The sequence below is a fragment of the Microtus oregoni genome, unplaced genomic scaffold, assembly GCF_018167655.1.
Source record: "Microtus oregoni isolate MIOR12 unplaced genomic scaffold, Mior012 000032F_ref0000030, whole genome shotgun sequence".
In the NCBI taxonomy this organism is placed as follows: domain Eukaryota; kingdom Metazoa; phylum Chordata; class Mammalia; order Rodentia; family Cricetidae; genus Microtus; species Microtus oregoni.
Genome location: NW_024543091.1, coordinates 3,845,870 through 3,862,773, shown reverse-complemented (window position 1 = coordinate 3,862,773; position 16,904 = coordinate 3,845,870). Strand labels below are relative to the sequence as shown.

General features: G+C 42.2%; 1 protein-coding gene across 2 annotated transcripts in view; it reads left to right on the top strand.

Annotated features, from left to right (window-relative positions):
• The first annotated feature begins 752 nt into the window (after window positions 1-752).
• The window catches only part of Bckdhb (branched chain keto acid dehydrogenase E1 subunit beta), a 174,971-nt gene continuing 158,819 nt past the window's right edge, over window positions 753-16,904 (top strand). Inside the window, exons 1-3 of one of the 2 annotated variants that reach the window (XM_041679643.1) lie at window positions 753-980; window positions 9,437-9,514; window positions 10,951-11,019. In XM_041679643.1, coding sequence (XP_041535577.1) covers window positions 791-980; window positions 9,437-9,514; window positions 10,951-11,019 — 337 coding nt within the window. In that variant the 5' untranslated portion in view covers window positions 753-790. Of the gene's footprint in view, window positions 981-1,027; window positions 1,103-9,436; window positions 9,515-10,950; window positions 11,020-16,904 lie in introns of those variants that run through there. The other variant, XM_041679644.1, reaches the window with a different exon arrangement.

Genomic DNA, 16,904 nt, shown 5'->3' with positions numbered 1-16,904 from the left:
GTTTTTTGATTTATACGGCTATCTGACAACTCATGACCAAGGAGGATATATACTTTTAAACACTTGAACATTTTAAATTAAAATTTATAAAGCTAATTATTTTGTCTAAATTAGTTAGTTATTCAACTTTTACACGTTTTAAACTTACATAGAGTAAGACCACTAGGTCTTACTGTATGTACCCGGACAAGAATTCCTAGTGGATTTGAAATTAGAAATATCTATATTTATCTTTTTATTTATTTATTTTTTTGCTATTATCTAAATAAGGACAAACAAAATCAATTAACAATCTATATATACTGGCCGGGCGGTGGTGGTGCACGTCTTTAATCCCAGCACCCGGGAGGCAAAGGCAGGCGTATCTCTGTGAGTTCGAGGTCAGCCTGGTCAACACGAGTTAGTTCCTGAACAGTCTCCAAAGCTACAGAGAAACCCTGTCTCGTAAAGCCAAAAAAAAAAAAAAATAAAATAAAATAAAAAAAAATAAAAAATAAAAGCAAAAGCTACTGGAAATGACACTGTCAAAATGACAGTGGATAAGGACACAGCCAGTCTCAGTGTGGGTGGCTCCACATCCAGGGACTGCTGCTCAAGCTGCAGGGCCCTAGATCCCGCTTCCGCCTGCTCCAGCTGCCAGGTCACAGCGTCTCCATCCCCGCCCCCGAACTTCCATCTCCGATTGGTTTCTTTCACGGACCTGCCCCTCGAAACCGCCCAATGAGGAGGCCCGCGACGCCTCTTCGTCCTCCCTGCCGGCAGCGTGGGCTGCTGTGCCTGAGACCCGGGGATGGCGGCGGTGGCTTCGCGGGCGCGCGGGCTTCTGCGGCTCCGAGCTGCTGGAGCGGAGCGGCGGTGGTGTGGACTGCGCTGCACTGGGCTGGTGCAAGGCTTCCTGCAAGCCGGGGGCGAGGAGGCGACCCAGAAGCGGCGTGTGGCCCACTTCACTTTCCAGCCGGACCCGGAGTCCCTGCAGTATGGTGAGACCGGGAGATCTCCCTGCATCCCGAGTCCATCCTCGCCTCGGGTCCGCTTTCGATCTTGCTGCTCTTTCTTGGTGATTCTTTCCTTCAGATGCAACCCCTGGGCACCTTCAAGATAGGTGAGAGGGCACCCTGCCTTCTGCGAGGCCCTGAGGGTGCAGAATTGTCCAAAGAGCGCCCCTCTTTTCTCTGAGCTCCACCCCTGCTTTTTCCTTATCAGGCCCTTTAGGATTACCTTGCCTGGACTGGGTCAGTAACTTGAGGCAGCAGCCCGTAAAAGACTTTTCTTTTTTCCCTCCCCTCCCCCTTGGAAGGGAAGAGTAAACCTAGGGAGTAAATAGTAGAATTTAATTTTCTCAAGGTCACGAAACAGGTTCTGCCTAGAGGTGGAAAGAATCCAGACTTCTCCTGCTGGGCTCTGCTGTCACTTGGCCGAGCAGAGGTAATCCACACAGGTGATGGGAAAGAGCAAGGGGAAGAAGAAGGGGAAGGGGAAGGGGAAGGGGAAGGGGAAGGGGAAGGGGAAGGGGAAGGGGAAGGGGAAGGGGAAGGGTCGGGCTCCTTATGTGCTACTCTGTTAAACTCAGAATGTTTTTCTTGCAAGTTTTGTGTACTCTCTGTAGAGTATCGGGAGATAGTAAGGACACCTGTCCCGTTTTCTTGTCCAATAACTTCTTCCACATTGGGGCTGGTAATTTTGGAAGCCTGTATTTATTTGTGAACATTAATTCTTGAGAGCTTGCTACTGGTGAAATTTACATTCCCTGTCTCCTATGGTTCATAGGACAAGTTTTAATTTAATGTGCTAGGCTGTGTTTTAATTTTTGCTTTGCGGTCAGATAAACCGAAGCCTTGAAACAGATTATTCAAGAGTACACAAGATAGAAGTTCATGGCAGCTAGCTCCAAAGTTGTGTATGGAGGAAGCTGGATTTCAGAACTGCCATTCTACATAAGGCATTTGGAAATGATTTACTGATCCTTCTTCCCAGTTTTGTGAAATAGTAGATTAGAAAGACGAATAGCAATTCATTTTTTCCCTCTCAGCATTCAATACTGTCTTCACAGCAAAGAACTTTGGCCTAGTAATAGAGAAATAGAGCACAGGTCTTAATTCTCCCTTCCACAATTGTGAAATTACTAAAATCCGAGTGATGTCATGTCTCTTAAGTTGTTACTATAAAAATGCTACAAGCATATTAGAGACAAAAGGCATAATTTAGAAAAAGTAAAAATGTGTTTGGTACCACTCATTGTAAATGCTGCTAAGCCTTTTGAGGTTCATTCTTCCAACCCACTGTGTCTTCCGTAATTGTAGTTTTAATACAAGTCCAATTTGAATTAATTGTAATTACAGGACTACGTTTCCTGTAATGCTGTGGAGTGTTGATAACCTGTCGAATTCAGATGTCTTGAATTTTGTCTGTCTAGCACCCCATCACCTGAGACTTTGAAATCATCACTTCTACCGGCCTCAGTTTCACAATGTTACAAAATATGCAGATCGATACATTCCCTGAGCATGCCCTGCCCCCTGCCTCATGACAGAGCCCCGGAGATTCGAGTTCTCACGCAAAAATATGAATCGCTAAGTTTTTAAATGCCCACTTTAAATGCCTGGTTTATGCCTAGTCTGTATAAGAGTGTTTGTTGTATTAAGTGTAAGGGGAGAGGGACGTAAGACTGTGCTAGGCTTGATGCTGGGAGTCCCAGGAACAGGCGGTTCCTTGCGCTTTTGTGCTAACCACTGCACCTTGTGTTTGCATGTGTTTACTTCTGCTGAGGAATCTTTTCCCATGTATTTGCTCACTAGTTTATGTTCGTTCTTTTTCTCTTTTTCATATTTTAAAAGTTGTGCCCGATGTCTTTTCTACTGTCTGTGCTGACGCTAGCCTCCGTTATTGAGTAATTGCTTTTATCCAGGTATGGTGGGCCATTACCTTCACAAAAGTCATGTGAGATAGATGGTGTTATGTTCACTGGACATCGAGGCTCAGAGATGATTGTGGCCTTCTCAAGTGCGGTAAAGAGCAGAGTCAACTTTCCGACCCCATTGTGTCTTCCTGGAAAGCCTCACAAATAGTGCTAAAACTTTGCATATTATGACGGTTAGTGAAGATACCAATTGTCTTCCCTTCACATGTGCAGCGAATGCTTTTCATTCAGCTGTAACATGAGGGCCTGCTTGTCGGGGTTTCTGTCCTGCTCAGTTCCCGCAGGCGTTTAGCCCCAAAGAAATCACACAGAGGTCTCCATAAGATTATAAACTGATTGGCCCATTAGCTCAGGCTTTTTATTAGCTCTTGTATCTTATATTAATCCATTATTCTTATGTATGTTAGTCATTCCCTGAGCTCAGTACCTTATTCAGCAGATCAGGTCACATGCTGCTTCTTTGGTGATCTGGGCAGGACTGAGAAAGAACTTCCTTCTTCCCAGAATACTCCTATTCTCATTGTCCCGCCTCAACTTCCTGTCTAGTTGTCTTGCTTATGCTCCCTGCCTGGCGACTGGCCAATCAGCGTTTATTTAAAACATGATTGACAGAATATAGACAATTCCCCTCACCATTCAGCAATATTGATTTCGCATGGAAAAGGGACTGCTTTAGTTGGTGGCCCCGGTCAACTTCAAGGAGGTGACTTTTAAGCTACATAGTGAACTGGGACAAAGGCTTATCTCTGCAAAGGCCACTGGAACATTATTTTTCAGGTAGGATCAAGACTTAGTAGATTTAAGGCCCTGAGTAGGGCCATCCTGTGTTGTATCAACAGAGAAAACTGTAGTTGGAGTTTCCTTTGGACCACCAGCTCACAAATAACATGCAGACTTCTTATTAATTATGAAAGCTCAGCCTTAGGTTAGGTTTGTTCATAACTAGTTCTTATAACTTAAATTAACCCATATTTTAAAATCTATATTTTCCACATGGCTCCAAACTACCTATCTTGCTTCCTGTGCTGTCTGATGGCTCTGCCTTTCTTCTTCCCAAAGTGCTCTCTCTGCCCAGATGTCCCTCCTTATACTTTCCTGCCTAGCTATTGGCTGTTCAGCTTTTTATCACACCAATCAGAGCAACACATCTTAATACAGTATTCAAATATTCCACCATATTTCCCCCTTTTTGACTAAATAAAAAGGGAAGGTTTTAACTCTAACATAGTAAAATTATATTCAATAAGAACAATTACCAGGTAATTACATTCACAGTGTCCAATTTATTTGTGTTTGGCATATACTTGGAAAAAATACTTTATTATCTATCTTATTTTGGTGAGTCCAAAATTTTATTTTTTATCATAACTTGTATTATCATCCTAAAAATATCTTTTTAGACCTTAAAATATTTTCTTAGACAATAACAACTTAAACATTTTATGTTTTCAAACTTATAAACTTTATATCTCTTATGTAAGTTTTTTTTCTGAATTTGTTAACAAGGAAAACTGTAACTATAACTATAGTCTTTTACCAGATCAAAGAAGGATAAAATATTACTTGAGTAAACAGGAAGTACAGAGCAAACAACTTCTAAAACTATAGAAATCACAGAGACATCTGACTGCCTGGACAATTACCCAGTGTTCCTTTGTAACATTGGGGTATCCGTCTTGGACCTACCTACCTGTGAGGCTGAAACCTCTCAGCTAGCAGCTTTGAAGATGCTTTGGGTGTAGATTTTTATGGAAACTGTAACAGAGGAATTCTGAGAGGCTGGATCACTTGGGCTACTTGTCCTCATTGGTATCTGGTCCTTTTGTTGTGAAAACACGCAAACTTTTAAAGGTAACATACATATCTGCATTAACACAAGTATGGACTGTACAATGTGCACATGTTAGCTAAAGACTTTTTGTTCTTTGTTTGAGCCGATAAAAGGCATTGTTAGTGTTACAGATCTGTTTGGATTGCATAACTAAACCTCTTTCCATGCCATAGGAGAGGCTGGCATGTGATAATGCCGTGAGGACTCTGTAGCCAATAAGATTTATCGTGTCTCCTCCAGTCTCAGAGATGTTCCATGGGGAGAGATCAGGTTACACATCACCTGTCTTGTAGTCTTTCTTGTTTTTTTTTTTTTTCTTTTTGTTCATGTCTGTAGCTAAGATTTTCAGGTCTTCCACAATGAAATCTGGTCTTTATTATTTTTGAAGAAATCCATATCTTTTTGTTTTCTGTGGAAACAAAAACATAACCTCTCCTCCAATGCAACATATCCATTCTGAAGTTAGGACACTCTTAAAATCTATAGGTTCGTTTAAATTAGCATTTCTGTAATCCAATGTCCCTCAGCAGCTATTTTCTTTTTGTTCATTATCATTGAAAAAACTCATAGTACCTTGCAGGATCCAGAGACTCTACGTATTTCCCATTTTATGTGGCTTTTTAAATATTAATTTACTCTTTAAAGACTTTATTATTTTTAAACATTTTTTCTATGACTGTCTATACCCATTTTTTTTTCTTTCTTTAGCATGTCAGCACATTTCTCAGCATAATATTTGATATGGGATTCCCTTCTGTATGCTGTGAATACCATTGGTTAATAAAGAATCTGTCGTGGGCCTGGCAGGGCAGAATGAGGTAGGTGGGGAAAACTAAACTGAATGCTGGGAGAAATTCTTGGAGAAAGAAGGTGGAGTCGCAAAGACGGCATGGAGCTGCTAGAGGGGAAAGATGCCTTGCTGGTAGGCTGTGAGCCTCATGGTAAAATATAACATAATAAGAGAAATGGGTTAATTTGATATGTAAGAGCTTGCTAGGAATATGCTATAGTGATTGGCTAAGCAGTGATTTAATTAATATAGTTTCTAGTGATTATTTCGGTTCTGGGCAGCTGGGAACAAACAAGTGGCTTTCATACAACATGTATCTGTTTAGAGGTTTTCTTGTTTTTTTTTTTTATTACTTTTTTTTTTCATTTATTTTAGCTACCAACCATAGTTTTCCCTCCCTCTTCTCTTCCCATTCTGTCCCCCTACCTCTCATGTACCCCCATCCACTCCTCTGCTCAGAAAGGGGCAAGCCTCCGATGGGAGTCAAAAAAGCGTGGCATATCAAGTTGAGGCAGGACTAAGCTCCTCCCCCTGCATCAACACTGTGTGAGGCATCCCAACATGGATGCTAGCTATGTAGTGAATTCACTGCTAGGCTGCATTAAACCTCTGCTTAGCACATGGCATCCTGGTGGCTGGCTCTACCCCTCTTGGTTCTCTGAGAGCTTAGCCTTTTGATTGTGGACACTGACCCCTGAGCTGCTTTTACCCGCCCCAGCTCTGGGAATGTTTGTGTCTGCTTGTAGCAGGTTTGTATCCAGTGCTGGCTGCTCAAGTGTCCATCTGCACAGTAGGGCTTCTTAGAAAAGCCACAGTTCTGTGGCTGAGCCTACCCAAGAACACGTTTGCCAGAAAGCTGTGCCAGGAAGCTGCTTGTTAGGATCATTTGTGTTTTTTACTTTTCTTAGGCCTTATGTGCATATATGTGACCAGGTGTTGGACGCCATATGTAGTCATATTTTCCTTTGGGCCACCAGGTCACAAATAGCTACATGGAGACTTATTATTAATCATGAAAGTTCAGCCTCTGTTTAGGCTTGTTCCTAAATGGTTCTTATAACTTAAATTAACCCATATATATATATTTTATCCTGTGATCTTCCTCATGGCTCGTTACCTCATCTCGATACTGTCCATCCTGTTTCCTCCGTGTCTGGCTGGTGGGTCTACCTGCCTTTACTCCCAGAGTTCTCTCTGTGTGGGAAAGTTCCACTTATACACTATTGCCTAGCTATTGGCTGTTCAGCTTTTTATTGCACCAATCCCAGCAACACTTTTTTACACAGTGTACAAATATCCCATAACAGAAAACTTCTGTGATTGAGATGCTTCAGACAGTAGGGTGTGCAGTTCTCACAATGATCAGGGTAGACCAAGGCCTTTTGTATGTAGGGATGTGGTCCTCCCCGCCCTCCCCCCCCCCAATATTGTAGGAGTGGAAATATCATGAGTAAAGTCAGGGTAGGATGCATGACTGAGACAGGAGGATCCTAAGGCTATCTGACTCGTCAGTTTAGCTAATTAGTAAGCTTCTGGTTCAGTGAGGGACTCTAAAAAACAAGGCAGACCTGGGTGTGGTGGCTCATGCCTTTAATCCCAGCACTCAGAGGCACAGTAAGGTGGATCTCTGAGAGTCTGAGGCAAGCTGGTCTATGTAGTGAATTCTAGACCAGCCAGGGCTACATAGTGTCAACAAACAAATTAAAATAAACAAACAAAGAAACAAGTGAGAGAGCAATGAAGGAAGATACCAGATGTTGACCTCTGGCTTTCCTAGACACCACTCAGGCACAGAGACACACAGTTGGATTTATAGAATATAACATTTTGTTCATGTTAGTTTTTGGTGCTGGTGATTGAAGCCAAACATGTTTGCTGGGAAGGTTTTCTCTCATTGAGCTGTATCCAAGCCCTTTCATTTACATTTTAGTAAAACTGTGTGTGTGTATATGTGTGTGTGTGTGTGGGGGGTCTGTCTATGTCTAGTTTTGGGTTCACAATTTTAATGTGTGGGGACATATTTGGGATGTGTTTTAGTGGGAGTTCCAGAAGGATAAAGATTTATAGCTGGCAAATAGAGGGCAAAGCTGTAAGAACCAGTGTATCTGGAGGCTGAGGCAGGGTGATCTTAAGTTCAAGGCCAGATACACTGTGAGATTATAAAATAATGTTGTACCTGTGAATAGTATGGTTTCTTCCGTACCACCTTAAAGCTTCAGCTTTAAGAAGAATTGAAAGTGGATGTTGCCATATCAGATTTGTCTTTTGTAGCTTGAAATAGCACTGAGGTATACTCCAAACCTAAACATTACAATCTTTGGAAAAATATCCACTAGTGAAAATATAATTTGTGTGCTGACACTGAAACATAAATGACTTGAAATTATTTTCATAGCCCAAGCAAGATTTTTAGAGTCAAGAGTACATTCTAGATTTACTTTGTGTAATTTTGGTTATTATTTTTGGTTACTTTGAGATAGGAGCTTGTTATATAGCCTAGAGTGAGTGGCTTTGAAGCCACAATCCTCCAGCCTCAGTTTCGTGTGATTTTTATTGAGGTTTTTACTCTTTTTCTAGTAACAACTTGCTGAGTAGCTGTGTGATAAGATGATTCAAAAGGTTTGGGGGTAGAGCCTGAAGGTGTAGCACTTGGCTAACATATGGGTTGCATAACTAGTGGGGGCATTTGCTATTAATTCAAATGCTCAGCAAAATTTAAAACAAAAATAATACTAGTTGTTAAGGTGTTTTTATTCTCCCTACGTTCTTAACTATGAAAATCCTAAGAAATAAGCAAAGTGACATGTATGAAGTAGGTATGTTATTACATGTATGAAGTGGATATGTTATTGTTAAAAGTTTATCCTCAACTGTTATATGATGTTTTGTGCCATTGGAAAACTGAGGTCTTCTGGTTAATGTCAGCTGTCACCTTGACTGAGCCTAGGGGCATTGCCTCAATCAGATTGGCCCGTGGGTATTTGGTTGATTGTTAATTGCTGTAGAAGGCTGAGCAGGTGGTCGTGGAAGCCAGGAAGCCCTTTTCCTCTGTGCTTCCTGCCTCAGCTTGAGTCCCTGTCCTGACTTTCCTCAGTGGAAGACTGTATAACCTTTAAGATTAAATAAACATTTTCCTTCCCAAATTGCTATTGGTCCTGGTGCTTATCACAGCAACAGGAAAACAAGGTAAAGCAACAGGGCAGATAAAGTTTTTAGGAAGGACCTATTAAATGATACAACTGCAGTCTGAGGAAAAATATTTTATGAAGTACTTCTGGACATTTGGTGTGCTTGTGTGTTCTTTGACGTGGGTGATGTAATGATCCTTCCTGAATGAATTTTTATTGTCTTCAGAGACAGGAGTATAAACAGGCCATTATTCTGGGTGCAGAGGGAGGCAAGGTGTTCTGATAGGGGACTGCCAAGGCCTGAAATTTGGGCACATAGCACTATTGAAGTGATCAGAGATACCTGAGGTCAAGCATGAGCGTGCCAGAGGCCAGGCTGAGCGAGAACTGGGGGAGGCCAGAGGTCATTGAGGAGTCTGACTGGACTGGGAGGAAAGCACGAGGGACTGCACTTCACGGGCAGAGGTTTGAAGCCACCAGCAGGAGCTGTTATTACCCATGCTGGTCATTAGACCCTGACTGCCGCACATTTGGTGACTAAAGAGCATGGAGTTGGGGGAGGCCAGAGTCCACTCTCTCTGGATGCTTACTTCACTTGTATCTTTTATAGATCTGTTTGGGTCAGTTCCTGTGATAGATTCTGTTCCTTTCTTGCATCTTGCTTTTTTTTTTTTTTTTGCTGTGTTATAATCAACGGTTAAGAAACTGGTTATTTATTTTTTTTTACATATTTTACAATTTTTGATATAATGTAACTTTACTTTTCACAGGACAAACCCAGAAAATGAACCTCTTCCAGTCAATAACAAGCGCCTTGGATAATTCGTTGGCCAAAGACCCCACTGCAGGTAAACTTAGTGCGTGTGTGCAGCCTTGTCCCTTCCAGAGTCTGAGACCTGAGCAAATCATTAAAAGGGTCTACTTAGAGTCTGAACATACATTTACCCACTAGTTTCCAACACGTCCTCCTGGGTATCCTTGTTAACTTGCTCTTTGCAGCGTGTGTGGTCCCTTTATTATATGTTGGTTTCTGGTTGATACCTGTTGGCTACTCCTGTTGTGTAGGAAAACAACAGGAAATGCGACTTTGTTTAGATATTTATATATAATATTTAAATATAATATAAATATATTATATAAATATGTATAATGTAAAAATAACCATAAATGTGTATATACATATGTATTATACCTATACATATTTGGACATGTTAATATTTTAGAAGTAATCATTTTAGTATTTCTGCTTTTTAAAATCAGTTTTTAAGTTACCATACAAGCAGTGGGGTTTACTATAGTTGCTTCATCTACCGGTGCCCTGTTTTGTTCTGTTTTGTTTCCCCTCCCCTTAGGTAGTTCCTATCCTGCTTTCAAATTAAATGTCAGTACTCTATCTCTCTCTCTCTCCTCTTCTCCCCTCTTTTAAGATCTGTTTCAATTCTCTCATGATAAACTTTCTGTTAGACACACACACACACACACACACACACACACACGCATACACAGATGCACATGCATGCATACACATGCACACACACAGATGTGCATCCATGCACACATACACTTAAATCTAGATTCTGTATATGAGAGACAGCAGGGGTGTTTGTCTTTCCAAGTCTGGCTTATTTTATACAATGTAATGATTTATGGTTCTACCTATTTTTCTGCCAATGTCATGATTTCATTTTTGCCCTGTGACTGAGTAAAGTTTGATTGTGTTTGTGTCGTGTGTCACATTTTCTAAACAATTCTTATAGGTAACTTATGTTTATTTATTTTGTCGCTTTATTTTTAGTTTTGTGCATGTGTCTGTATGTGGGTATGCACATTTGAGAACAGAGACGCTAGATATGTCGGGTCTCCCAGGAGCTGGAGTTGCAGCCAGTTGTTAGCTGCCTTATGTGGGTGCTGGGGATCAAACTTGGTTCTTAGGCAAATTCAGTGTACACTCTTATCTGCTGAGCCCTCTCTCTATCCCAGCAACTTAGTCTTCGTCTTGCTGCATTTTTAAAGTTTGATTGACTTTATATATATATATATTCTTACTTACACATATGTTTGTATGTGTGTATACACATGTACGCATTACAAATACACAGTATTATTGTATATATTTATATGTGCATGCATGAATTATCCAAAAAAGATATTACATACATATATACCACATTTTTATTACACAGATGTGAGTATAGGTATAATTTCAAATCTAAATATTTAAGTTCCTTATTTGTCATGACTTTAAATTTAGGGATTACTAAATAGATTCTCTTATATTTTTCAGTAATATTTGGTGAAGATGTTGCCTTTGGTGGAGTTTTCCGATGCACTGTTGGCTTACGAGACAAATATGGTAAGTTACTAGCTGTATAAAGAGCATTCAACAGAATATTTTCTCAAAGATCTGGAAAACATAAATCATGTCTGTACCATGGCTATATTATCATTTGGTTGGGCTCCTTTTATCCTGAGGACATCCTGCAGAGTTCTCTGGCCTGGATTTCTCCAAATCTGTTCTCACTAGAATCTTCTAACGTAGTTTATCTTGCATGAGTCGTAGGTTGCAAAACCTGAAAACGTTTCATGACGTGAGCTGTCACATCATTCATCTCTCCAGGAGCCGTAGGCTTCCTCTTGGCACACACCATTGCCAAACTCAGCTCCGTTGTCCTTAATTCAAGACTCTGCCCATTTGTCTGTGGTAGTCAGAGTGTATATTTTTGTTGCTGTTGGTGGTGGTGGTTGAAATGTATTAACCTTTCTTACAATATTGGTTCACACTGTTGTGGGGGGGCCTTGCCAGTCTCTAGGGAAACTCGGCAGGATTCCTGTTTCAATCTTGAAGCCAAATCCAGTTTTGTTTGGGAAACCTCAGACTCAAAACCCTTGGGATGACCAGGGAGAACCCATTCGATGCTGTGAAGCTCAGACTTAAAACCTTGGGGTGACCAGGGAGAGCCCACTCATTCCATGCTGTGAAGCTCAGACTTAAAACGCTTGGGATGACCAGGGAGAGCCCACTCACTCCACGCTGTGAAGTGTTGCCTTCTTTACTTGGAGCCACTAACTTAAAAGTTATTCATATCTAATAGAGTCTGGACCTGTGTTTGCCTAAACTAACAGCATTGTAGCCTGGCTAAGTTGGCGATAAAAGTTACCGCTGCCCCGTAGCCTCCTCCTTCTTCTTTCTCAGCTGCCTTCCTTCCTTTCTATCTTCTGCTTCATTGTCTTTGCTCTCAGAGGTGAAACCATCAGTATGGGCCTCGGTTGGTTGTTCCGCAGTGCTCGCTGCTCTGACTAGCTAAGGAAGGTGCTTCTACTTTTACTGCTAAAAAAAAAAAATTCCTACGTTTACTGCTAATGTGCTCACCCCCTGACTAGCTAAGGAAGGTCCTTCTACCCTTACTGCTAATGGCTCACCCCCCTGACTAGCTAAGGAAGGTCCTTCTACCCTTACTGCTAATGGCTCACCCCCCTGACTAGCTAAGGAAGGTGCTTCTACTCTTACTGCTAATGGCTCACCCCCCTGACTAGCTAAGGAAGGTGCTTCTACTCTTACTGCTAATGGCTCCTTTGTGGTGCCTTGTGTTTTATTTCTTCCTTCACTCTTACCTAATCTCAGAGCAAGCAGAGCAGGCACATTTAGGCTGAGGAGCGGTTGATAGTGTTCATATTCTTAGACTCCTCTGCCCTGGAGTGCTCAGGTCTGTTCAGGCTGAGCAGCAAGGGCCCTTAAAAGTTTTAACACAATTATTGTGTGTGGAATTTTAGTTTAAGATGTGTTACATTCGTTTATGCTGTGGAATATTTGTTTCTTGATGTGAAGTTGCATTGGTTTAGCTCTGTAAAACTGTGCTACTTTGCCTGTATGAAACAGCTAATTGGTCTAATAAAGAGCTGAATGGCCAGTAGCTCAATAGGTGAGGGACAGGAGGGGCTAGCAGGCAGAGAGAATGAATAGGAGGAGAAATCTAGGCTCTAGAAAAGGGGAGGAGTGAGAAAAGGAGAAAGAGAGGAGGACGCCCGGGGCCGGCCTCCCAGCCACACAGCCAGCCACGGAGTAAGAAGGGAAGAAAGATGTATATAGAATAAAGATAGGTGAAAAGCTCAAAGGCCAAACATAGTTAAAGAGAAGCAAGGTAACTTAAGTTAGAAAAGTTGGCTAGAAACAAGCCAGGCTACGAGCAGGCATTCATAAGTAAGAATAAGACTCTGTACAAAACAAAACAAAACCCCAACTACAGTTGTGTGTCTATTGCTCCGTCTCTGAGGTACATGGTGTCACGGTCCATGTGATGTACTGAGGACGTTCAGTGTGTCCCTTTTTCTCCCAGTGATGACAGGGTTCCAGTCCTCTCCTTTCTCCTGGCTGGGTGTTCTGTGAGCTGTTGAGAGACAGAAAAAGTTGGTCAAAAGGCTGTCTTCTAAGCTGTAGACTCCTAGAAACTTGTAGCTCATTAGAAAAAAAAATCAAAGAAAACGTTCATACATCTGATTTTAGAGAAAGGTGTATGCATTGAAGACTATTTCAGGAATAGGGAAATGTAAAGGAGAGTAAACAGTGCTCAGATGTTTCCGGAGACACTCATGGGGGCATCTGAATAGTTTTGCTTCTGGGGAGGATTTGAATAGGTCTGTATATTTAATACTTAAGATACAGAATTTTGCCTTTTAAACTTGATGTACTCTCTGTAGGATGCAGCAGCCTGCTTTGAGGGCAGCCCCTTCTTGTCTGACTCAGTGTGATGTATTTGAGCTGGAGAGTGTTTTCTGGCTCTTCCCACAAGGTCACATGTGTGACTCTTTACTGTATCCATTCTGTCTGGGGCATTTCATCCATATTCCCTGCTGTTGACAAACTAGCTACTTCCAAATGGCTGCCTCTAATTTCTCTCTAACCTCTTTCCTGAGCTTGAGAGCCACGGCATCACTGTTCTACCCCGAATGTTCATGTTAAAGTCCCACAGTATGGTGATTTATCTTTAATGTCAACTTGAGTGGATATAGGATCAGCTAGGAGACAAGAATTCTGGACACACCTATGAGGGCTTTTCCCTTCTCATTTAACTGAGGCAGGAAGACACACCTTGCGTGTGGATGGTACCATTCCATGGGCTGAAGTCTCAGACTGAATAAAAGAGGTTAGAAAGGAGGAAGAGAACTGAGATCTGGATTCATTACTCTGCTTCCCGACTCGATACCATGTGACTAGCTGCGTCATGCTCCTGCCACCGTGACAGCCTTCCCATAATGGCTGTGACTCCTCAAACTGAGTCCACATGAAGGGAAGGGCTCCTCCTCCTTTAGTGGCCTTTGTCAGGTGTTTTGTCACGGCAAGGAGAAGGGTCACTAACAGAGTCGTTTAGAATGTAGCTTTTCAAAAGGCAAACTCAACACACACCTCCTGTGAGTCCACCTCTCACGGAATGTTTCCTCTTTCACGTCCAGTTAGTTGCTCAAGTCAGAAATCCAGGAGACCCTAGTGTCTTGATCCTTTTTCATCCTTCCTGTCCCATCTGTCCTACAATTTTGTCTTCTTGCTTAGTTTTGACTTGGTTCCTTTGTCCCATGCTACCATTGTATTTTGAGATCTTGGATTTTTCTCCTCCTCGGCAATTTCACGTCTTAGTAATTACCTCCTTTCACTTGACCTCTGTCCGTCCATCCCTACCCATTACAAGGGCTGCCACTCAAGGTGCTGTTTTCATAACCGAAGGGTAGTGGGGATGCTGGAGAGAAATATATATGAAAATAGTTTTCCTTATATTTACAGAAATATTTATACTTGATGCATGGCACCAAAAAAGTCTATTTGGCTTTATTTTTATAAAGTCACAAATAATTTATAATAACTTAAAAATTATAATGATACAGTTGAAGACACTGTGTTGAATAATGAGCTAGCTGTGTTGGTTGTTATCACCTTGACCCAGAGATATCTGAAAAGAGGCAACCTCTATTGAGAAAATGCCCTTGTCAGATTGGCCTGTGGACACAGCTGTGGGCCATTTTTCTTGATTAATGATCATTGTGGGAGGGTGAAGACCATTGTGGGCGATGCCACCCCTGGGCAAGTGTAAGAAAGCAGGCTGAGCAAGGCACGGAGAGCAGTTTTCCTTTGTGGTCTCCACTTCAGCCCGTGCATTGAGATTCCTGCCTCGAACTCCGTCCCTGACTTCCCTTCATGAAGGGCTTTAAGCTGTAATGTGAAATAAACCCTTTCCTCTCCAAGTTACTTTTGGTCACTGTGTTTTATCACAGTACTAGAAAGCCGACCAAGATGCGGGGAAAGCGCTTCCTGTTCTGAACCCGAGGGTGTGTGGTGCTGGAAGGCTTGTGGCCAGTAGGTGGCAGCCTGTGCTTTGCGATGAAAGCTGGTCCTCTGGGCGTTGTACTCGTCTGGCGCTGCGGCCGAGCATTTTGCGTTCCACCAGGAAGTAAAGGTTGAAGTTTTGCAGGTTTACTGATGGAGTATTGGAAAGCTGGACGCTGCTTCGTATTACAGTGAAAGGGCCACTTAGCGACCAGGCTACCCCAAAAGCTACAGGGCTATGTTTGACTCAGGTGGCCAGGATGACTGGGGATTTAGAAGCATCGGTTTCTCTTTTCCTTCCCCGTCCTTTGATAGAACAGACCGAGAGCCTTGGAAATTAAAAGCAATAGAATGATATGTCCTTAGCAACTCATTCTGTCCTAAACGGCAGCTTCAGTCTGTAAGCGCGAAGATCTGTTGCTGAGACTCTCGGATGGAGCTAGTGGACTGCTAGGGAAGCGAGGGGCAAGAGGGTTGTTTATGTTGCGGGATCTGTGGGGAAGGTGTGATTTTCCTCTTGAAGGTCACACACATCTGTAGTGTTGACACCGTCCGAGGTGTATGTGTTCAAATGAGACTGGTGTGTGCATTGTTAATGTAAAAATTTTCCCCTTAAAATACATTTGTTGAATTAGTATGCAAAATAACAGATTTCTTAATGGCGTTTTCACACACAGTTCGTGTTGGCTGATTCTCTTCATCGTGCCCTCCTCTTTTGGTCTCCCTCTTTCTCTGCCCCCATCGCTGCTTGTAAACCCTCCCCTCCCCAGAATCCTCACTTCACTTTCATACCACATGGGTTCTATTGCTCGCCCCACCCTGATTGTGAACCCCCTGCCTCCATCCCCCCCTCATGGGCCGCTTTGCAGTTTTCCGGCCTCTACCCGCCTCCCCCAATACACACACATAAACACACACGTGATCCTAAAGCTAACATCTGCACAGTACCATTCTGCACGGCTGTCAGTATTGCTGGACTGTGCTTCTTAGACCATCGTTGGCCCACTTACTGCAGGAAATGTAGGTGAGAAGGAGAAGTTGAAGGAGTCTCCTGCCCAAACACCCGCCTTTTCTCTGTCCCGGGGGATTTTCCATTCTGTATCCATTCCTTTGTGTCCAGGTGCGGCTGCCGTAGCAGCTTGGGGAAGCTAATGTAACCACTTAGTTGTTTTCTTCTCTAAACACTACTGAAATTATATAACCAGAAACTTGAGGAGGCTGAAGTCTAGAGGGAAAGGAATGGGAATTGTAAGGTGAGGGAAATGCTTGTCTGCTGCCTGCCTGTGTTTGGGAGTTGACTTTGGGATCCTCACTGGTAGAGGGTAGAGGGGAAAATCAGTGGAACCCCACAGACTCTTCTAGACGCTTTCAGGCAATGTATTGTACTTTCTTCTGTTCCTCCTCCTGTGTGACTTCCTGAGCGGCCTTAGGCACTGTTAAAATTATTTTAAGACTTATCTTTCCCAGAATGGTAAGTTTCAAACCTGAGGGGTTTAAGCACAGCTTTTTTTTTTGACAGCTCTCATATTTTTTTATCTGAATTATGATATTAATATCCTCATTAGAATAAATAGTCTTCTGCTATGCATTCCTCCTGTGGACAGGCTCGTCTGACTGGTAGCTGTGCATTTGGAGTTAGTGTAAGTGAGGTGAGGGTTTGGGTGTCTAGAAAACTGAAGCTCATTTTGTTGAAGAAAACAATTCATAAAAACATGAATTCTTCAGAGACATAGACTATGCGATTTGTCCTTTTGAGGTGTGTGTGTGTGTGTGTCTTTTATCATTTTCTGATGTTTTTGTTCATTTGATGAATTACCCTCAGAAATGAGATAAAATCTTGTTAATCCATACTTCATTTAGATTGCTCACCCCATTTATTTACTTTGTTGACCTTTTACCAATTTTTTATTACAAGTGACAATTTC